The sequence below is a fragment of the Cyanistes caeruleus genome, chromosome 13 (assembly GCF_971803275.1).
Source record: "Cyanistes caeruleus chromosome 13, bCyaCae1.hap1.1, whole genome shotgun sequence".
In the NCBI taxonomy this organism is placed as follows: domain Eukaryota; kingdom Metazoa; phylum Chordata; class Aves; order Passeriformes; family Paridae; genus Cyanistes; species Cyanistes caeruleus.
Window position 1 is genome coordinate 2268965 of NC_141713.1, and position 23730 is coordinate 2292694.

Sequence of the window (23730 nt, forward strand, 5' to 3'; positions counted from 1 at the left end):
AGTCAATATAGCCTTGTAATGTTTTTCAAATGTATGTTTGGGGGTTGGTGATTACCAGCTATGTTGCTGTGTGACAGGGTTATAGTAGTAAAGGTTTTGAAACACGTGTTGCTATAAAACTGAGGTATTTTTTCTGAAGTTTCCTGGAAAGAACTGTAATACTGAAAATACTAATAATGAAAGAACCAAAAAAAAAAAACAAACCCCAACATAATTTTTGTACAAGTGCCTTAACAAAGCATGATGCAATTTATGGTGATTGCTGTATTTCCAGTATATTTATCTTCCTTGTTGAAGTATTTTAACCAGGTTTCTCTGGGATGTATTCAAATTTCAAAGTTTCATTAAGCTGACTGATAAAAAACCCGAACAAAAAAAGCCCAAAATTCAATTCAGGCTATTCCCTCCCCACTTTCCAATCCTTCTCCAAACCTGTAAAAATGTAGGACCTTTGAAGAAAGTTTAGGTTGAGCTTGCCCTCCTGCAGGGGTGCAGTTGTGGTGGGCTGAGATTACCTGTCCCTTGTCCTTCTGCTGTAACTTCACTGGGTGGTGACAAGAGCACAGAAATACCCTTGGTCTCTTCACTTATATATCAGTTCTGTATGTAAATAATATCTGCCACTGCAGACACAAATCATGATAGATTTTTTTGCTATCCTATATGCAGCAAATCCTGTGGAAGCTAAAGCCAGCTATATCTCATTTTAATTGAGGGACAGCCAACAGGTAGGGGATGAAGGGGACGTGTAAGCTGTGAATGTATCACCACTGCTTAGCTCTTGTTAAAAATCTGCTGTTTCTAACACTGGTACTGACCAGTTAATTATTTGAAGTGAATGAGGTTCTTTACTATATGGTATAATAATCTTTAAATGTTTTCTGCTGTCCTTCAGTTCAGGTTTAGTCTGTGCCTGGTCTGCAAGTTTGATCTGTGGCTGCTCTGGAAATAGGCTGCTGATGCTTATTAAGTGCTCCCACAGACTCCAGAGTCAAAATTAAACTGTGCAGGCTGTGTGGTGCAGCGATGGCCAGAGGTTTGATGTATAACACTCATTTCAGTAGCAGTCTGTGATGCAGAACTAGTCACTGGTAGTTCCCTAAAGAGCTCAGAAACAGTACCCAGAGGAAATTGAGAAGTGGAAATGAAAGACTTCAGAAAGTGTTGGCCGGCCTGACTATTTTAAATGGTGTATTTTTACCTTTTCAATATATTAGATGTAAGACCTACTGCATTATCTAATACATACATGAAAAATGTATATGTGTCTAATGGATATATTAGATAATGGTTACTGTACATGCTGAAATAGAGTGAACTAATAATGGGAGGGGAGTGAAAAGAGGGGGAACTGTGATCTAAAAATGGGATGAGAAGAATAAGGAGTGTGTTAGAAGTAACTTAGCCAGTTATATCCTCCCTGTTTAATATTTACTGTAAATCTTGACTTTTAAAAATCTGGGTCAGGAAAATCATTAATGCTAATTAATAAAAATATTTTAGTTTGCCCATCTGAAATGAAAGTGAACAGGCAGTAAGTGTGATGTACAAGTACATGTATGTAAATAAAAAATCCCAAGAGAAAGCCTCCACCTTGTGTGCAAGCTTTATGCAAACACAGTGAAGGATTTTGTGGGCTGGACTCTTGAGTTTTGGTTTTGACTTGAGCTTCAGAAGAAACCTGTGGGCCTAAGGAATTACTCTCAAAATTCCTAACTCTTCAAGATCAGGATCAGCAGTAGTTACCTTGGCACATCACTGCTCTTCAGCTAATTTATGGTGATTTTTCAGGAGGACACCCTAGTGTTGTTTTCTGTTACTTTGCTGGCTGAGAAACTGTCCAAGCAATATGTGATAGTTGATTGATGTATTTGTAGCTGAGCTGGTAGTGGTACTTGCACACTTATTTTTTGTGGAATAGATGCTGAACATTTTGGTAAGTGGATGTAGAGATTTGCTGGATGAGGGAGGTATTAGTGAGTGTTATCCCTCCATTAAACCTTTCCAGTGGGGTGTACATGATCTGCAGGCAGCGGTTACAGCCCTGCAGAGGCAGTCTGTCCATGGCTGTCCCTGTCTATAATTTGTAGTGTGGTTGGTTTCCATTTTTCTCGTTACAGAACATTTTTGCTGGCTGGAGGAAAAAAAACTCATATAAAACATTCTAAATATCAAAGTGTGCTTTTAAATGTAGCAAAAAGTGTTAGAAACAAGCCCCTCCTGTCTTCTATCACACCATGAATTCAAAATTTAATTTGGGTAGAGGATGGTTTCAAAACAAAACCGAGGTTGGCATGTGTGTCCAAATGTGGCAGGGTGAAAGCAGGTCACTTCTGTCACTATTGGTTGATGCACTTCAACATTTTCAGTGACAGATTTTGGGTTTGAAGCTCAGTATTGGAAGATTTTCTATTTTCATTTGCCTTTATATACTGTGCCAAGAAAAATAGAACATTCTGTTTGGGGATTTCTTTTAAAAAGTTGTTGTATAGTAAATAGTTGTACAAAAACATGGACAAGCCAGCCTCCTGAACTGTGCTTTGGATGAAGTAATATTTACATTTTATAGTGCTTATTTTGGCATTCCTCCCTCTGATTTGCTACAATTTGTTTTTTGCATCCCTCCCTACAAATACAGTTGCATTTCAGAAATCCTTTCCATTCTTTGGTGGTGCCTTTTGGTCATAAATACTGTAATCTAGAAAGAAAAGTGGGAGTTTTCAAACTGGCCCTACTAAGATTTGTCTGTCATGAATCTTGTGGGATACTTGAACATCCCTTTCCTGAATTTTGTAGGCAGGATTGAATTTCGTGGGATTTTGTTGTGGCACAACTGGAATGATGACCGAAGTAGCCTGTGCCTTGTTAGACCCTTTAAGTAAATGCCTTGATTTTATTGAGGCTACACACAACACTGAAAAACAAACAAATAGATCACTTGGTGAGGGAGGAATGTGTAGAAAATGTGGGATATGTCTGATATCGCCCTCAGATTGAAGTCTATTCCTTCCTGACTTCTCTGTATCACTTACTCTGCTTCTTCCTCAAAGCTTTGATGCTGTAGATGACCAGTTCCTGCTCGCTTTGTTGTACTCATCTTGCTGAATCTAGATTAGCCTCTGAATTTAGGCTTAATCTTTCTTTGGCATTGCTGAGCAAGTCTGCTTGTCCCTCAGTTCTTGGTTACATTTCTATTTTCTTCTCCCAAATTCATGATCTTTTGTTTTGTCCCTGTGCTTTTATCCAGCGCTTTTCTGTTTCCCAACACCTCTTAGAGATCCTTTGTTGCCAAGTTTTCCAAGCTTCTTGATTATCTCCTCAGCTGTTTGGATCAGAGATGTAAACCATGACTTGGTACAGATGATTGTGAATGGGCCTGCAAAACACTTGGTAGCATTTCCAGTCCAGTGATGCAAGACAGAAAAATCTTAGGTTTTCTCTTGGATTATTGTTGGTTTTCTTCTTTTTCAATAAAAATTGGTGCAGTGTCAAAGAGAGCTTAGTGGAGGCTGGTGGCTTCCTGTGAATTATTGTGTTGTCTAACATCACTGAGTGCAGATGTGTGCAGTAGGGTCTGAAAAGTAATGCTATTTATCACTTTAGCCCTATTTTCTCTGTTTCTTGTGTAACCTGTAGTAGGAAATGGGAAGGAAAACTACAGATGATGTCCTACTAAAAATGAAAACATTATGAGAAGTTCTGTTTGTATTTGGGTAATGATGTAAGTCCTTTGCATTCTTGTTTCTCGAAGAAGTCAGTTCTTTACTTGATACGTAGAGGACAAGAAGCTAGTTGTAAGTAAGTTCTGCAAGTAATACAAAATAGAGCTGCAAGTACACTGGCAGCAGTTCTGTGTGCTCCTTGTGATGCTCCTTGTGATGCCTAAATCTATATTTTTTGCTTTCATTTGAGTCTCCTCACAGGTTTTCTAGAGAGTTGACTAGAAAAGAAGCTTTTTGAAGTGTCCGTGGGGAAATTAATCACGTGTTAATGCTAACTAATTCTTGAACTTTTTTCAGCTGTGCTTGAGGTCTGCAGGTGATCCCAAAATTTATAATTTCTGTCTCTCCTGGAAGCTTGATATTAATGTCTGTGTAGTTGGAGAAAATTGTTGTTCTACTGCTGCATTCTCTCTTTGTAGTCTTGTGTAAAAATGTTGGAAGTCAGATATTGGGAAGTCCCTGACTGTAACTGGTGCAGGTCCATGGTGCTGTGTGGGTTTGAGAGATCGCTGGGGATGGATTCCCTCTCTGGGCTGTCAAGAGTAATGAATTAACAGTGCTGATTGCTCCTCTGAGATCTCCAAGAAATGGCTTTGTAGACTGGGGTTATGAACTTTGAGCTTTGTGATCCCAAAAATACAATTCTGATAATCTAATTCCCCAGAGTTTTCTGCTTCAGGAATGGAAGCAAATATTTCATGGTTTGCATCAACCCTCTTGAGATGTTTCTTCCCGGCCTCTCTTATGGTACACTTTGTTTGCTGCAGTCTTCTCAGAGTAATCTTCTGAGAGTGTTCTACAAGGCTTGGGTAATAGAAGCTTCCTTTAAACAAAGTTCTCTTTTGACTACAGCCTTACTGATGCTAATGAGTTGTTTTGGGAGCCCAGAATCTCAGTGTCTCCAGTGAAGTGATATCCTCAGTCCTGTGGTGCAAAAATGCTGCTTCAAAATGCTTCAATGTAGCGCAGGCTCCTGGGCTTGCAAGTTCCTCAGTGTAAAACACAAGGTCAAATTGTCCGTGGTGATACCGATGTTTAAAAGTGGCTGTGCTGGTGTTTACCACATCTGAAGAAAAATTCTGAATTGTGGCAGTAAAGGGCAAGAAGACTCAACCACCCACTGCAAGAGGAATTGGGGTAAGGTGACTAGATGAAAGATGCTGATTGTGGAATAAGAAGGATCTGCTTAAATACCTGAATCTTGCAAAGAAAAATGGTTTGAAGTAGATTTTGAAAGGTTCTTGGCTGAGAGAGCACTTTGATAGCTGGCTAACACCTAGAAATGGACACAGAAGGTATTGATCGTCGGAAAATAATGTAAGAGGTGAAGTAATTTGAAGTGGCTGGCTCATCTCTTCTTTGATTTATTTTGGTTTAAAGCATTAAGTGTTGTTCACATTATTTAAATGACAATGTAGCATAAAACTTGATATTTTGTTTCTTAACTTTAAAGTCTGGTTTCATTTACTTTTTTAGTGAAGTGATATGTAACCTTATCTTACAAAGGAGTGCTACAGCAACCCACAGTGTTCATTTCATTTGACTGGTGCAGTGAAGTGTGCAGAAAGTAAGTTTCAATAAATGTGTTCATTACTTGATTCTTATTTTTACTGTTTCTATAGGGAATGAAACTTTAACGAGAAGTCTATGTTAAAACCTGGCTGACAGCAAGAGAGAAAAAGTGTAGAAGCAATGCCCTGATGAAAAGGTAGGGAACACATTGGTGAAGTGGGCAAAAAGCTTGTGTCTGCCTTGGGAATTCCTGTGAAATTAGAGGGCTTCTGCTTTGTACCCAGGATTGTTTGCTTGCTGTGAAGAAAGTATTGAGGAGGAAAAGGCTTGTCTAACAACTTTGCCAGGCAATTTTGTCAGTACAGAAATGGGGTGAAGTTATTTCCTTGTGTAACTGCAGTTGCTCCCATGTCTTGAGAGTGTTGAACTCCCATGTGATTTGTGTGGTGTTATGTCTGAGAAGTGGTTCTGAGTAGCCAGAACAGGACTGACTGATGCAGTTAACTTCACTTTGCTCTTGCATGCCCAGCTGACACATCTCTGTGGGTTGGTTACTTCAACAGGCTAATGCAGAAATACACGGATGAGATGCTGGGGGCTGTAGGAACTTTACTGGCAATTTTTAATAATTAGCCTCTGATTTGTGTTTCTGTTCATCTGCTGTCATGTTCCTGCAAAAGAAGTAAGTTCTTGGAATGTTATTGTATGAGGAATATTTTAAAAAAATAGATCTCCACCTTTGAACCCCTTTAAAGAGTTGCCCTGCACTGATTTCCAGCTGACTCTAGGAGACATTCATTGCCTGTTTACACATGGAACCTCTTTGGAGTCAGGCTAAGAAAGTGAAATATCACCTTGTTTAGACAGCAAATGGATCTAATAAGGAACTCAAATTAATAAGCAATTTAATATTCTCAAAGAAAAATGCAGGAAGGAATGAGAATGGCAACAAGGCAGATTAAGAGATTACAAGGCAGTTGTATTTTTCTGCCAGAGGTGGACTGGCAGAAACTGTTTTAATGGAGTCAGATTGTCCTAACTGCTGTCTGGCAAAGTTGTCTTTGGAAAGAAACTGGCATGGATGGAGCAATTCTGTTCTGCAGCCACTTCCAAGTTATTTCTGCAAAATTCTGTGGGTAGGAGTAGGTTGTAGGGATTAGATCAATATTTTTTTCCTTGCAAATGTTGTAGTGCATCTGTAGTAAACTGTTCTTCGTGAAGCATCGTGCCTGTTCCTGCTGCACAGATGGAATATGTGGCTCATCCACATCAGTTCTGGTCATGTGATGAGGAAAAGCTGATGTGTGCTTTCCTCTTATAGTATTTGAATGAAGAATGTGATCTGTTCAAAAAGCTTGGACACTGAATGAATTACAACAGCGGTGGCAAGCAGGAAATATCTTTAATTAGTATTTCCTAAATGTTTGTGAAAAAATAGGATGTTAGAAAATTATATTGAATAAACAGTGAATCTGTGTTTACCCTTTGTCTTTCAGCAAAGTAATCAAGCTAATAGCTTGTGTATCTGAGAGATTATCTGATTGTTTCCCACATTTTTAGAAATTACAAAAAGCTCTCTCATCTATATAGTCATGATCTAGTTTGTGACTTTAGTAATTTTTTTATACGTGACTTTGCTATTTGCAAGGATATTTTGATTCTTTCTGATCTTTTTGGTGTTTAATTAATAGTTGTATTAATTATATGACATCCATTAAAAATCATTATCATGAGGTATCTCAAAGGCCATATATTGCACTTATTTCTGGGGACTTTAAGAGCTTATGGTTATGATCCCGTGGCATTGCCTTTGAAGTGCAGCCTTTTGTCCCCAGGTTACTGAAGTGTAGAGTAGCAGTGGAAGGTTCTCAGTGTGGCACTCCTAATGTTGAATTTCATCTGGAACCATCTGCCTCAAGCAACCCTCTTGTACAGTGTGACTTTTTCTGCTGTATTTTTCATGTTTGTTTGGTTTAGGGGTGTTTTTCCCTTCAAAGATGACTTGCAGTATGGGGAGATAGTAAAAAGATTACAGTATGGAAGTTGCAGGGGAAAATCCCTGGATGGAACATGGGCAGCATTCCTGACCTCCCACACAACACAATCCTAGCATGGATTGCATGGAAACCCCATGGCCAGGCTGTGTTGAAACCCTTGCAGAGGAGGAAACTCTGTGACTTTCTACCTGATAGAGCCACACAGCAGCTGAAACCCAAGGGAAATAAGGAAAGAGATCCTGCTGTGGAATCAGCAACTGTGGAGAAATCTCTCCTTGGACTGATGTGTGTCCCCATCCCAGTGTTATCTCAGGTGCTGTCCCCAGATTCACACCCACAAGGGACAGCCACTACTCACCGAGTAAGATGTATGAGTAAAGTCACTGTGGAATGGCTTCATGATAGGAGTTTCTATAGAAATTTTTCATCAGTTTATATGAAATGCACTTCACAGAATGATTATTTGTCACTGAGGTAGCTCACGATTCATACCTTCTTTCTGGGGCCCATTAACATAAAGTTTGCATAAATCTGCTCTGCCAGTAACCCAGTATTGAAAATCTGAGTATCACAGTAGCATTAGTAAAGTCTAAGTTAGCCATAGACTAAAATACCACTGAAGTTTATATTTTTTATCCCATTTTTAGCTGTAAGCCTTTGTATCAAAAGACAAAAATCATAAAACCCTTGTAGAATCCCTGAATGATTTGGGTTGGAAGGGACCTTAAAGATTATCCCATTCCACTCCTGCCGTAGGCCAGGACACCTTCCACTATCCCAGGCTGCTCCAAGGCCTGTCCTACCTGGCCTTGGACATTTGCAGGGATGGTGTAAATATGAAGGGATAATACATCATCAGCTAGGCCTTTTTTCTCTTCCCTTCTGTAAAATCTGCATTAAATTATGAAAGTCTTGCTGACTTGTGTATTATGTGCTATAACCTTACAAGCAAATTTATATGATAGCAGGTGTTTGTATGTAGGGGATTCTAATTTTAACTGCCTCTAAATGAGGAGAGCTTGTCCTAGTTTTTCTTGAAAGTGCTTTTGGGAATAAATGAATGTTTGAATTTAAGACTTCTGGTATACACTTTATATGGAATAATGGTGAGGTTTAAATAGTGTAAAGGTATGATTCTTCAATATAATATATATATATACACACCCATCATTCAGTTTATTTGTAATGCTGTCTTGGCTGATTAAACTGGAGTAGTGCTGTTAATACACTGGAGTTATAAGTCTTGCTTGCAGTTTTAACAGCCATCATTTGTATAATTTTTGATTACTGAAGTGTTAGTTGTATTTCATCCTAAAAGGCATCATGAATCACTCCAGAAATCAGTGTAGTTCTGTGAAATGATGCTGGTGAGAAAAGGAAAAAACCTCAATGTTTCAATAGCTGTAATATAGTCTCACAGAGCATTGTTAATGTAACAAAATACCTAGAACTTCAGTCATATTAGCTGAAAGATGTCAGTGTTTGGTCTTATGCCAGAGTTTAAGAATACTTTGTTAAACATCTCCTTCTCTGCATGCGTTTGTTCCCAGCCTGCCTGGGTTTGCTGAAGCCAGATGGACAGAGAGATAATAGGCAGCATATGCAGAGGCTGAGTTTGTGTGTTTCTGAATATATCACTCAGGGAGGAGTTTGAATTCATAGTTATTACTTTCATATATATGCTGGGTAATGTATTCCAGATGTTTTTGAAATAACTCCATGTAGGTTAAACTGAGCTCAGTTTTGTAACTACATTCTCTCTTCAAACACAAGCTGAAGTTATTTTCAAACTGTTACTCTCCTGTATATTGATGATTGCTTGCCAGTAATCATGTTTGCTAAAGTGTCCCATATTGCTTATTAGCCATATAGAAAAATAAAAGTTTGATAATTTGGAGTTTCTTCTTGGCATTTTCTAGAACAATGTAAATAAGCATAAAATAAAAACCTATACTCATTTCCTTGCAACTTTAGAAGTTTCTCAAGCCAGTCCAGCAAAACAACCAACCTACAAAACGGGAGCAAGAAGAGGGAATTGCCTCTTGTGTGCTGGTGAATGTGACCAGGCACAGCCTGACATTCTTCCTGCTTGAGCAGGGGCTGGTGCAGAAAATCTGAGGCCAGCTTGGAACAATTTGATTAAATGCACATTATCAAAGTGGCGCATAATTTTCCAAATTACCAGTAAGAAATGTCTGAATTCTTTGTTTTAACAAAAATCTTGGTCAAATCCAAGAATCATGATGGCATGAAGTTTGATAAGGCTTAATACTTGCTACCTAGGGGAAGAAATAAAGGGAGATAAAGCAATGGGAATAAAAGTTACATGAAAATTGAAGTCTTGTACCAAGCATTCAAACTGCTTTAAATTCTGGCTGTTCAGTTTTGGAATGTCAGCAAGCTCTTGAAACTCCTGTGTGGTAACAGTTTCTCTTGCAATAAAATTTTGCACCCAAACAAAATTAATTCAACAAAAGGGAGTCTTAAATAGCTTGAATAGTTTAAAAAGTCTGGAACTTGATGACAGTAAACTTCCTGAAGCTAATCTAGCAAGATTCCAGCACATATGGGTGACTTGGAAAAACATTTTTAGCCCATTTCTCAATATTCCATGCGAGAGCAGAAAGCATTTTCTTTATTTGCAGGCTATGATTTTCTGTTTTTAAAAAATGACCATAATTTTATTATTTCTGACCTGTATTTCTTTCTTAGAAGCTGTAACACCTTGTGATGGAAGATGGAAGACAAAGGGGCCCGTGTTGCTGATTACTTTGTTGTCGCAGGACTAACGGATATCTCAAAGCCACTGGAGGAGGAGATCCACTTCAATGATGCCTGCCATAAAATCGCCAAACCAAAAGAACCCATCACAGACGTGACAGTCCTTAATAAATCCCTGGGGGAGGAGGTTCCTCAGGGCTATAAATGCATAGATGTCACTCCCTCGGGCCTGTCTGCAGATCTCAATAACGGCAGCCTTGTAGGACCGCAGATGTACCTTTGTTACCGCCGAGGGAGGGATAAGCCTCCACTTACTGATTTGGGGTGAGTGCTTTGCCAGACCCAGTGGGTGATTTTCAGTTTTATTTAAGTAAGGAGCAGATAAGGCAGGTTTACGGAAATGCCATACTTTTTAACTGCAAGGCAAAACTCTAAACAGGAAGATATTTGTTGACTTGAGTGTGCTGTAACCCAGTATGGAAGGGAAAATGCATGCTGAGTGGATTTTAATTGACAAGTTTAATCCTTCCCATTTTGGAGTTTTCAAAGCCATTTATAGTTTTTAATGTATATGTTTGGGTTGGGATAAGATGCTTAACCTATTTAATACAGATTGGAAAGAGATAAGTTATATGACATTCTTAGGATCAGGCAGTGAATCTTTAATAGAAATTAAAATAACACTGTTTTGCAGTAAGCAAAATGCTTAAAAGCAATTATGTATGAGGAAAACCAGTATAGTTTCATTATGAAGCTTTTCTGTTAGAATACAGTTGGAGATAATGACCTGAACTTGTTGGTAAAATATTTTGCTCAGCGATGAGACAAGAGCTGTGATTAAAACTCAGTGTTTTAAAAACATGCCTTCTGACTTTTTTCCATCCCCTTTTAACTAGGGTTTTATATGATGGGAAAGAAAGAGTAAAGCAAGGCTGTGAAATCATTCAGAGCACCCCGTATGGGCGGCCTGCCAACATCAGCGGCAGCCCCTCGTCCCAGCGGGTGTACATCACCTACCGCAGGGCCTCTGAGAACATGACCCAGAACACCCTGGCTGTCACAGACATCTGCATCATCATCCCCAGCAAAGGAGAGACTCCTCCACACACCTTCTGCAAGGTGGACAAGAATCTGAATAATAGCATGGTAAGATTCAAAAGCTAGGCTTTGAACACTTGATGCTCGCTGATCTGACGTTTGTGGAGTACTTGTGGCAGCTCTTGGAGTACCTGGTGAAAAATCTCCATAAGAGGTCTCCAAAGATAAATCAAATATTCAAGTGTTGGAGAATTACATTCCTTTGTTTCTACTTGGAACAAAGTCTTTCTAGAAACCTTAGAGTAAATGTTTGGGGTTTTTTAGTGCTGACTCCAGCATCTTTGGATTGGTCCTTTAGAATGTGTTGTGGTCATGTGTGTAACTGGAGGATTTACAGATGTGGCTGTTTCTGACACTGCTTTTACTGTTGCAGTGGGAATTACATATCTAGCAACGAGCTAGATACTGGTTTGTTTTCCACCTCCTCTCTTTACCTGCAATGCTATTTTATAAATGTTTTTCTCCTCAATAGTTTCACAAATTCTTCTTTAAAGAAAGTTATATGCGAGTGCTGTTGGAAGCTGTTGACTGTAAGCACACGTAAATGTTTGATATGATTGCAAAGCCTGACCTGCTAAAATACACAGGTTTCACAGCACTTTGATTTGCAGAACTGAATATTTAAGTATTTCCTGGTTAAATCTGCAGCCCCATGTGCTGGCTCTTGCAGGGTCCTCAGAAGTCAGTGTATTGAGGAAGATGCTGACTGCTCTGCAAGTGGGATCATGTAAAAAATATCATGGGAATTGATCTCTGCTTGTTTTTAAATAAATGCCTGTAGGCATTAACTAATGGGTTTTTCAGTTCTGCTAGTCCCCATATTGACTGGGTTGTGGGATTGCTGTCTTGTGGAAGTTGTTACACCTTTCTCCCTTCTATAAGAAGCTCTGTGTTCCCCCTATGGGTGCTGCTCTTTTCTATTCCATGGCTTTCCCTGTTCTTTATTCTCATGTCCAGAAATTGAGAATTTAAATACTTAAAATTATCAACATTATCATTAATTATATTCTGTTATGTCCATTTGTTATACTTCGTCACTTAATCTAATAACTTCTTTTATTTTACAGTGGGGCTCAGCAGTATATTTATGTTATAAAAAGTCTGTGGCAAAAACCAACACCATATCATATAAAGCTGGTATGTAACTACTGTGTAGCTTTTTTTATCTTCAATTCAGGATGTCCAGGCTCATTTGTAATGTAATACATTTTGTACTAAAGAATTGACACTATCTTGCCATTATCCAAAAAGGAATCTTTCCCTAAAGAATTCTTTTAAAATCATGTCAGAAAACAGGCCTTAGAACTGGGTATTGTGACAATGCTCTTTTAAAATTTGTGTTTAATTGGGAAGCTCAGCTGTGTTTTGATAGGATTCTACAAACCTGGGTGTCTCCCACCTCTGTTTGTGCCACTGGTAACTGTCTCTTAAGGATGTGTATGTATATGCAGAAGAAAGCACCACAGAAATTATTTGATGCATTTTCATGGTCACTTTCTTAAAGAAACATTTTGAAGAATCCTGCAGACTTCCACACTGCCTCAAGCGTCATTGGCACTGAGCTCTTCAAGTATTTTTGGATCGTGTATCATCTTTATTTTATTGTTTTATTTATAAGACAGAATTAGATTTGCTGTGACTGATGAAATGTGTTGGCTTTGCATTTGTTGTTGGGTTTTTTTTAAACCCTGATTTTGTTTGGCATACAAGTCATGAGCATGATTCACACTTAAGCTTTAATCCACTTACATCCCTTTTAGAGGCTGCTCTCTGTAAACAGGAGTTCAGGACGTACTAAAAGGTGGACAGTACATTTGTAAACAAATAAAAATTTTAAAAGGCTGGTGGTAGCTTGCACAAAATTTTGATTCTTGGCATGAGGGGTTCTGCTCCCCTTTTTGTTTACAAGTTTTTATTGCTTATTAATATTCCCCTTTCTGTTAGAAAAGGGCGTAGTGGTTGTGCTGTGTAACACAGAGAAATCCTAAATCCTTTCATGCGGTGTCTGTTCTCAATGTGGAGTCCCCTGGGCTGGCAATCAAGACAGGATGGATTGCTACAGCCTGTGATGTAACTGAGGACCTGTGTGCTAAAAGCCTCTGCTTCAGATCTTCATGTTTTACAGCTGTGTTTAAAATAAGTCTAAACACATTGGCCTGACAGCACAAATCTGAGTTCTCAGCTGAGATCAATCAGCATAATTGATTTGATTCTATTGGTATTAAAAATCTATCTAATAGCTAACATATATTTTTCAGGGAATGTTTGTTGGCCAGAATTAATTGGTGTCATAGCTGAAAATATCAGTCTTATTTCTCACTCATTCACATTACTTTTTTTAAACTAGGTTTTAAAATCTTTGCTCATACTCGTGGTGAATGTGAACTATTATATAATAGCAGGTGAGATGCACACAGCCTGAAAACAGCAAAAGATAAATCAGTTATGAATAGTTTCTAGAATGGAAAGTAGGATTTCAGTGTAATGCTGTAGTCAGGTGATTTCTCCTTAGGCCATGGGGGCATCTGGCCCTTCCAGCTATTCCCTGTGCCTAATTATTTATACCTTCACTCATCTTGTTACTGTGCTCATATGTGAATTTTCTGGCAATTATTTTATGGAATGAGTTATTACAAACCTGCTTCTGCTGGCTTTTCTATAACTGCCTCTTTGCTTATTCTATTTATAGGTTTAATATGCAGATATCCCGAAGAAGATTATGAATCATTCCCATTACCAGAATCTGTGCCTCTTTTTTGTCTCCCTATGGGTGCAACGATTGAATGTTGGCCATCTAACAGTAAATACCCTCTCCCAGTTTTTTCTACATTTGTACTAACTGGAGCTTCTGCAGAAAAGGTATTTTGAAACCTTTTAAAAAAATATTATTAATTTAATGGAAAAATTTATCTGTTCATGATGATGATAATGAATGTTTTCATAGATGAGCTTGAATCTATTCTCTTGGGCTTGATTCCAAGACTGCTTTGAAGAGTGACTTGCAGTAGTTTCAGTTGATCATAAACCTGAGCTCCTCTGCTTTACTGTTAGCCTGTGAAACTAGAGAGCTATAAAATTGGACTGCATATACATGCAAGTAATGTTATTTTTATTGCAAGCATAGAAACGACCTTGCATGTACATACTTGTTCTAAAAAGTAAATTGGATGTCAGGGATATGGTTTCGAGTTGTGTATAAAGGATTCCTAAAATAGCTTTAAAGGCAATTGGAGGAGTAGTTGACTGCAGTTTTACTCTTTATAATCATTATTTTTCTCTGAAATAAATTGTTTTGTAAATTACTCTTTCTCATATGAGATTAAGTGTTTTAAATAAATAATAGACAGTCTGGATTTTCACAGCCATAAGAATATCCTGAATGGATTGCTTCAAAAGATGGTGCATTAATGTATCTTTTCAAACAGTAACACAGACTTGATTTTCTGTGTGTTTGGGGTTTCTTAGATTGCTGTGAAGATCGAGGCAGAATTACTGACTTCACATCCACACTGTGTTTGCAGGTATATGGTGCTGCTATTCAGTTTTATGAACTGTATCCTGAAGAGAACCTCACAGAGAAACAAAAATCTCAGCTGGGATTAGCAGCTGCTGTCGAGGGGAAAGACACGTGCAGAACAGTGCAGACAAATAAATGCATCTGTCTGCTCTCTCACTGGCCTTTCTTTGATGCTTTCAAGAAGTTTCTTACCTTTCTGTATCGTTACTCCATTTCTGGGCCACATGTCCTCCCCATTGAGAAGTAAGTAATTTCCAAAACTTGTAACAGTAATTTCGGTTGATAAGAGGGGTTTTTTTTGTTGTTGTAAATTTCCTGTAATATCCTTTTTACTTTACTTATCAAACATTAAATATAATGGCTGCACTTTTCTCCTTTGGTAAACATATTTTTACCTACTTCCTGCAAAAGCCTAGATTTTTATTTAAGTGCCTGCAAAGGTCTCTGGAAGCTGTTTTAATTATGTTTGCACCCTTTAGTCATAGTGATTAGAAAGGACAAAATTATAAATCCTTTCTTAATCTTGCACACATCAAGTTAGGAAAATTAAATTAGTAGATTTGCATTTTTTCAAATGCCTATTTGTAGTGGAATGAGAGATTGAATATTGAATAAAGCAGATTGAATATTTTGCACTAGTAATTATCTTCTATTTGTGATGAATAAACTTAATTTCTTTCTCACATAAAGGATTTCACGTTATAAAATGCAAACTAAATCCTTACACCAAGGAATGGTCGATACCTGTAATTGATATGTAATATCATGTAACATTTCTAGGATCATGTAATCTTTTAATGCAGCAGATTTCAAATACACTATTTACTTTTCTATTTTATTGCAGTTTTTTTCCTGCTTCAACTTAAATATTAACTTCCAGGAGACTTTGACTTTGTGGAGTAATTATTTCTTGTGACTGTTTATACCCTTCATTATTACAGTTCCCATCATTGAACTTGTTTGAAAATTCTGACAGTGTAAACTTCCAGTGATAAAACCAGATATTTTTGTTTTGTTTTGAAGTTCAGATGTTTGCTGTTTTAGCTTTTGGGAATAAATAAAATAAGTAGATATGAGAAATGTTTCATCAATTTGGATTTTATGGATTTACTCTAATTTCTCCGATTTTTAAACTGTTCTGTTTACTGTGGATAATTTAAATATAGGATTCTAATGTAGTATCCAGCCTACTTCCTTTGGCTGTTTTAATGATGATGAAGGTTGGTCTGTGCCATGCAAGTACCTGAACATTTTCAGTCAGCCCAGCTGCTGCAAACAGCAGCTTTCCCTCATTGTGTGACATGTTCCACATTTTGACTGCTACCTTCATACACTGGTAATAAAATAAAACCCAAATGCTTATTTGTGGGTTTGTCTGACTTGCTACCAGATGTAGTTGTCTGTGTCACAACACTGGTAACATTTGTAGAAATCCTGGTAAATGTGTGCTGTAAGGTGAGGTTTAGGATGGAATAGAAATGTAGGATTACGCTTTTGGAACTTGTGTAAGTTTAATCAATTCATGAAACTGAACTTTGTCAAATTTAAAAAACATTTTTCTCTATTTGTAGTATGTGAAAAAATTTTAAAGCTTTTTCATCAGCAATTTTATATATCATTTTGTATTTAGAACTGAAGAAAATGGATGAGTTTAATGATTCTCCTTGATATTCAGCCATGAATATTTTTTTGCAAGTAACCAGTTCTAGTCTCTGAGGTTTAGTGCTATTTCAAACGTCAATATTTCTACTTTACAAGCAAAAAAAAAAAAAAAATCTTGTAATTTTTCAATCTCACAGACAGAGTTTATATTCTGATTGAGAATCTGCCCCTCCATTTTCTTGTGACCAGTAGAAAAATACATTTTCAAGGTCAGAATATCCCAGTAGGGTTTAGGTGCTGGGATTTTTTGCTCTGTTTTCTGAGTGTGTGCCGTTTTTGTATAACAATTTCTTTTATTGTCAAAAATGATGTCTTGAGGTGATGTAGTTTAAGCTTAATTTCTACTAAATCAGTATTTTTCTTTTCCTCCAGACACATTTCCCATTTCATGCATAAAGTACCTTTTCCATCCCCTCAGAGGCCAAGAATTCTAGTGCAGGTGAGTGTAATTTTCTTTAATAACTATGTCTAAGGTGAAGATAAAGCAGATTAATAAATGGAAAATGTAATTTTTGTGCTCAAATTATTTTTGTTCAGGATTTCTTTTTCATAAATTCATACCCATAATGTGAAAAATCTATAAAAATTCTGTTTCCAGTTTAGTTAATGACTTTAGTGAGTTATTACAAGAAGCTATTTAGTGAGCTTAGAAGTTACTTTTTTTCAGAGTATATAGAAATTAATGAAAAACTACTCCAAGTCAGCATCTGGTCTGACTTTTGCAATAGCTTTTGAACAGTTTTCTTCCTGCTACTGTATGAAGGTTGAGTGCAAAATAAATAAATAAAACTAAAACCAGATGTGAAATGTATATCCATGATTGCCCCTCTTCCCAAAGGGCTTTTTGCTCTCAGTGAGAGCTGCAAGAGCCACACCCAGTAAGAGCCTCTTTATCAAACCTGGCCCTTGCTCTGTGCTACCTGCAGGGCTGTGTGGGAGTGAAATAATTACAGGAATTGCTACCTGCTTTTGGAAATTTCAGCCCTGTCACTGTTAGTAGGAGAGAAAAAATCCTGGTCTCGAGGACTTCTGAAGTGTTATTAAATCTTTTTATTTTCTCCTAAAGAGGCAAAATAGGTAGAGACGTGTTAGAATGTTTATTGCAGCAAAAAGAGAGCTCTGTTGCAGTCATAGTATTCTACCAATCGTTATTTTGATTAAATAGTTACAAAATGATGCTATTCTGTTATTACTTGTAAAACATAAAATATAGAGAGCCCTGTGCAGTTCTGAGTGTTAATTGTGTAGCCCATATAGTAGTGAAGTCTTTCAGTGCAAATACAATCCTGGGTTATGTCTTTATAGCATGTACTGAATATTGAAGATCCTCTTTAGTGTGTTCTAAAGGAGTGGTATTTATTACTGTTACTGAAAAGGGATTAGACATGAGTTATATTGAAACTGTATCTGGCACTTCTGTACCTTTTCTAATGATTTTAAAGTTCAATTCAAAACCCAGAATTTTTACATCTTGTTTTAGGGTTTTTTTTAAATTCATATTCAACAAAATATTTGTGCCAGGAAAAAATGAACAGCTATTTACAGAGAGAGTGATTGAGTTCAGAGAAAAAGCATTTAATGTTTTTAGTCTGAAATTTTAGGGAATTTTGTCAAAGTACGTATGGGTTTATATCCTGGAACAAAGTCTGAAAATCTAGATATGTGATGTGAAAATTGTCTGTTATACCTTATTTTCAAAATGTTTTGTGCATTAAATTAGTACAGGTGGAGAAACCAGTGCTTTTACAGTAGGCAGTGGTAATTGAGATCTGAATAAATTCTTCCTTCCAGCTGCTTCTAGGGACTTGAGTTGTGTTTGAAACTGCACCTGAATAAAATAACAGGTGATTGTACCTTAAACTTTTCCTCAAAATTAGTGTGGAAAATGCCTGCGTTGAAAATGGCAAGCTTTCAGGATTCCATTTCTCTCTAAAGCCTGCTAATGGAAAATGTGGTAGTCTTTTGCTAAGCAATTAAACTTTTAAATCTCAAAGAAATGATAGCCATTAGTAAAACACTCTGGAATGTTCCCGTTTGCCAGCTTCCAGCTGCCAGTGTTGATGGGTTCCTTCTGACCTGAGTTCTGCTGGACTCTGTGTCCTACATCCCCTCATTACACAGAGGTGCTGTGCTAATGTATCACAACCTGCAGACTTGAAGAGCACGTGGAGTAATGTTTCTCCCTCTGGGGAACGGGGGTAATAAGTGCCCCTTCTGCCTGAGGGAGATGTGCCCCTTGAATTGATGTTTAATTGTGTTTATTTGCTTTTGCTGAAGCACAGAAGTCAGAGGACATCAGGCTGATGCTTCCTTTCAGAGAGTGGTTTATGAAGGTTTGCCTCAGGCTGAAAAAATGAGTCTTTTGAATTCTTCCACTGACCAAGCTAATGGTGCTGGTGATCCCAAGGTGACTCGCTTGACAAATCCAGTCTGTGGTGTGACCATTCACATTTGTCAGGGAAGTGAGACATACAGGGAAACAGCATTGCAGACTCTCCTGAATCCCCTGTGTTTGGTGGGTCTCCAGGCACAGCATTAGGGGACTTTGTGTTTCTAAGTCATCATCTTGTGTTCTGGCTTCAGTTACCTGGTCACCTGCAGTGGGTTTAAGGTGAAACACTCAAACCTGGAATGTTACTAAAAATGGTCTGAACTTGCAGCTCAGTTGTACAGGTTGCTGTGGCCGAGTTACTACTGCTTTTTATACAACAGAAAGTGCAGGCAGGATTAAGCCAGCTGGTGTCTTGTTACCCTGGATTTACCATGGCTGTAAACATAGCTGAGCTTTGATAAACTGATTGTCTATTGCTATTCTTGTACTTACCTGAGTCTTCCTATTCCTGCTGAATATATGAATGATTTGCTTGATGCCATGTCACTGTAAGAACGAAATGTGATTCAATAGGATCTTCTTGCATCTTCAAGCAGTACAAATTTTAAAGATTCTATCAGAGCTAAGCAGTTTCCACTAGCCAAGAGCCTAATTCTCATGTCTTCTGAAGAAAATATGGCTTTACATTATGACCTGCCATCTCTCCCCTTTATGAATTTTTATCCCTCTCTTTACCCCTAAATCCAGAAAGAATTCCCTCCAGCTCCTGAAAGCTCTCTATGAACTATGGGTTCTCACAGCCCTTAAAGTACAGAAGGCTTCATTTTTCAGCAGTTAATATATTCAGATTTCTGCAGCATTAGCTAGTTTAAAGTTTTCTTTATGAATATGCAATGTATTCAGTCCTGGCCAAGAAAGGAAGATTATGCTTTGCCCAGTTTTTACTAAAAGATCCTGATGCATATCATTGCACAGCACTTCTTAGCGTGATACACAACTGGGGTATACAAGATTGAGCTTAATTTGAATTATTAAGTGTTCTTTGTTACAGTTGTATAATTTCTAATAAATACTTCCAAAGTTCAGAATAAAAGTAATGTATTTTAAAACCTTTTCACAGCTATCTCCACATGATAACCTGATTCTTAGCCAGCCTGTGTCATCACCACTCCCACTGAGGCAAGTAGCAGTATCTTGTTAGTTGTGAGATGTATTCTGATTTGTGGCAGGGAAAAGATTTGCTATCTAGAGTTGCTGTTGTGTAAATTGACTTACCTTGTCTGGTGCCTTTGGAAACGAGTGGATCTGAAGTTTATTCATGTGATTAGACCTGCACCCTGACAAGGATACACACTTAATTAACAGTGTATTTGGTTGGGGGAAGTGTAAAATCATTTTCCTAATTCTTGACAAAGAATATAGATTAGATCCCCTTTCTAGGAGTTGGTCCCTAAGATAGCTCAGTTTTTTGTTTTGGAAGGGAATTGGAGGAGTTCTGTTATTGTCCTGACTTCCAGGTCTTGGCACAGGAGACTGATTAAAGAAACACATGTTGTCTCCTTGTAAATTGCTTCTCAAAAAGAAAAATTGTAATGCCTGTGTCCTGAAAATAGTCTAGGCTGAGTCAAGTCCCAAGAAATCATGGTTACTGTTGGGAAATAACCATTCCTCACTGGCCAGTGAAGTGTGCCAAGCATTCTACAAAGTAATCTTCTCTAAAAGAAAGATTTGCAGATTTCCATTTATTTTATTACTGAACGTTTCTTTTTTTTATGTCCCTTGTAACTCACTGGTGTGTTTATGTCCTTGTAACAGTGGTGGGAAGTTTTCTACACTACTTCAGAATTTAGGACCTGAAAATGCAGTAACTTTGCTGGTGTTTGCTGTGACAGAACATAAAATCCTCATCCACTCATTGCGACCTTCTGTCCTCACGAGTGTGACAGAGGCATTGGTCTCTGTAAGTACCAGCTTTTAGTCATACACCTGTAAAAGGATTGAAAGAACGCTTCTGAGATAAAATCTAGATTTAGTATTAGTCCTGTTAAACTTAAAGGTTACTTAAAAATAAGAGTTAAAGCTCACTAGAGAGAAAAATTACTGTTGTAATGATATCCTGCGAAGATAGAAGATAAATTGTTGTTGATTCTTCGTGTAAATATTGTAAATAAGTGTTTGATCATCACAGTGCATAAAATAGGAGTTCGATTTTCCCAGCTAGCACTTTATCTATTCTATGGAATTTTAAATGCATGATTTTTCCCTGCCTGTCATCACTAAGCATTTTTTGCTGCCTCTGCTATGCGTGATCTGTGATTCTGAAGATGTTTTTCCTACAAATTGAATTTTAGAGAAATTAGTGCAGTTTTTAATTAGAATCTACATCTAGATTCTCAGTAGTAACAATCTGCCATGTTAAATAATTTTGAAGTTGGTGAAGTGTGGATTGTTCTTGCATAGGCTGTATGGCACATCTTTAACCTGTGTTTTTGTCTCTGCATGTTTTCCAAGATGATCTTTCCCTTCCACTGGCCTTGCCCATATATTCCTCTCTGTCCCTTGGCACTGGCAGATGTGCTGAGTGCCCCGTGCCCCTTCATAGTGGGAATTGATTCCAGATACTTTGATCTCTATGATCCCCCACCCGATGTCAGCTGTGTTGACCTGGACACCAACACCATTTCTCAGTAAGTTATTATCAACAGTTTTTCTTCTAATTTTTTCTGCTTCCTATTTTCAAAGGCAAAAGCTGTCTTTCTTGGCAAAACTTGGAGGGGTATTTTAGTTTTTCTTTCCATTTATTTTCCTTCTGTCCATGCCAGTTACTAGAGCATGTAATTAATTACCTAAGTAATTAGAGCTCAGAACATGGCATGAGTGGTGGTTGCTGGTGCAATAACAGGTGCTTAATACCATTAATCCATCTCTGGTGAGTTGTAACTGGATTGATTTCAGTGCTGGAGAGTGTGGCAGTGTAATCATCACCCTGAAATATGGGGCACTGGTTGGATGGCTCTGATCAGCTCTCCATACAGTAAATCAAATTTGACTTTGTTAGTTGGTTTGCAGTCCTTCTCAGTCCAGTTTTAATGGATTGAAACCTCTTTCTCTGCTGGGGTGGAACATCCTTTGAACACGTTCCAGTGTATGCTGATTGTTGTTTTTTTTTTTTCCTTTCCAGAACTGGAGACAAGAAAGCTATTGCATGGAAGATCTTACCAAAGAAACCTTGTAAAAATCTGATGAATACTTTAAATACTTTATATCAGCAACTGGCAGAATGTGAGTGGGAAAGTACATAGCAAGCTTTACACTGGGCACAGTGTGTCACAAAAACAGATAAATGTAGTTAATTAAATGTGTTTCAAAGTTATCATTTCCACTAAACATTTATTTTTACAGAATGGGAAAATTTGTGCTCTAAATCCAGCAATTAGAAACAATGAGGGGACTTTTGGGACAGAGACTTCACATATATATGAAAGAAGTACTTAATAAATATCCTTTCCTATTAATGTTAGCCTCATACAAAAAAAAAGAGCAGAGTTTCTATGAGAATAAAATAGGAAAACAAAGCAAAGAGTAGGCCAGTACCTAATAAAGACCTTTTGTTTTTTTCATCTTCAAAGTTTACTGATGTCTTGGCAGTTGAAATTGGAATGACTTTGACACTCAAGCTCAAAGTACCTCACCTAAAAACTTAAGATGGAAATAACAAGTGTTTTTTAAACATTAGGGGTTTAAATGTAAGACACAATTACTGGACATCTCTAAGTAAAAATTTGTTATTGACAGAATCCTCAAATATTGCAGAGTAAGGTATATTAAACCTTTAAGTGAGGAAAAATGGGTAGAAGTGGTTTTAGTGAAATTCATAAAAACAAAGCACTTTTTTAAAAGGCTGTTTACACATTCCTGGCTATTGAAGTCACAAGAATTTGTATTCTGATTACAATGTACAGAAACAAAGTTTATTGGGATGTGGTTCACAAAGAAGTCTATAGCTGATGGGTGATGAAAATTATCTGATGCTTCAGAATTTTGATATATTTTTATGCAAGGGCTTTTTTAGAAAAAATTCTAAACCTTATGTTCTGCATGTAAAAATAGAGTGGTAGTGAACTTAAATCTTATTACAGAGTAGGTTGCTTAAAAATGATTTTGAGGTAAGGTTAGCTATAATTATATGATGTGGAAAGACAGTGATGAAACCATCTTTTCACTTTCCTGAGACATTATTAGAATGTTACCAAACTCTCTATGTAGCAGTGAAGTCTCAGCTAGAGTTCTGATGGCTTTAAAATGTTGATACACATAATTAAAGAATACAGGTTTTGCTAGAGCCACATTTTGTCTGTAGCAGCATTTTGCAGTGTTGTGTTTTAATAGCTCCACTTTGCCTCTAAGTGGTGATTTTTCTGTGTATGTCAGTATTTAATGTGCATTGTCTGCTTTTTGAAATGAAAGGCACACTCAAAAAAAATACATCCCACCCATGTGTTTGTCCTGAAAATATGCTTCTTTAAACAGCTCCTGTCTAAATTTTCACGTGGCTTTACAAATAGCTTTCTTTGAGGGCTTTTTAAAGCTCTGTCCATGCTGGTTCTCTGGTACTGTGGTAACTCCCATGCTGGCCAGGCCAGTGCATCCTGCTTTTGGTGTGATCCACAGACACATGAGGTACAGAAGGTTAAGCTGAATCCATTGTCTTCTATCCTGATTGAATTTGGGTATATTTTAACCTATTTCAAATGTAATGGAGTTCAGTAATCACTGAATCTAGTAAGATAAAGAGAATTTTTTTGGCCAATATTGAGGGGGAAAAATGTAAAACACTACAATGTTGTTTTGTTCACAGTGCAACAGCGACCAAGAGAAGATGCATTAATGGAATTGGCAATGAATGATTATGATTTTAATTCTGGGAAGAAATTGCATCTGTTAGATTTGGAGATCCAGGAAGCATTTCTCTGTTTCATGGCTTCAATCCTAAAAGGTTACAGGTCTTATCTCAGGCCAATAACGGAGGCACCCTCTGAAACAGCCACAGATGCAAGTTCTCTCTTTGAACTACAAGGTGAAAAGTTGGAATTTTTTTGTGTGTATTAATGTATTGGTTTTTATTCTCTTTCATCTGCAGAATAAAAGCATTTGCATGTCAGTGTTGTA

The 23730-nt window shown here is 37.4% G+C and overlaps 1 protein-coding gene across 12 annotated transcripts in view; it reads left to right on the forward strand.

Moving 5' to 3' along the window:
* The window catches only part of DENND4A (DENN domain containing 4A), a 49103-nt gene that overhangs the window by 3347 nt on the left and 22026 nt on the right, over nucleotides 1-23730 (forward strand). For 10 of the 12 annotated variants that reach the window (XR_015275699.1, XR_015275700.1, XM_086848724.1 and 7 more), the window contains exons 2-13: nucleotides 5345-5430; nucleotides 9944-10276; nucleotides 10849-11098; nucleotides 12118-12187; nucleotides 13740-13909; nucleotides 14572-14810; nucleotides 16602-16668; nucleotides 19682-19740; nucleotides 20377-20521; nucleotides 21073-21248; nucleotides 21743-21843; nucleotides 23420-23638. Coding sequence is in view for 10 of the 12 variants with exons in the window: in XM_086848724.1 (XP_086704850.1) it covers nucleotides 9969-10276; nucleotides 10849-11098; nucleotides 12118-12187; nucleotides 13740-13909; nucleotides 14572-14810; nucleotides 16602-16668; nucleotides 19682-19740; nucleotides 20377-20521; nucleotides 21073-21248; nucleotides 21743-21843; nucleotides 23420-23638 (1804 nt within the window). In the remaining 2 variants the exon portion in view is untranslated. Of the gene's footprint in view, nucleotides 1-4123; nucleotides 4470-4574; nucleotides 4860-5344; nucleotides 5431-9943; nucleotides 10277-10848; nucleotides 11099-12117; nucleotides 12188-13739; nucleotides 13910-14571; nucleotides 14811-16601; nucleotides 16669-19681; nucleotides 19741-20376; nucleotides 20522-21072; nucleotides 21249-21742; nucleotides 21844-23419; nucleotides 23639-23730 lie in introns of those variants that run through there. The other 2 variants (XM_086848722.1, XM_086848728.1) reach the window with 2 other exon arrangements.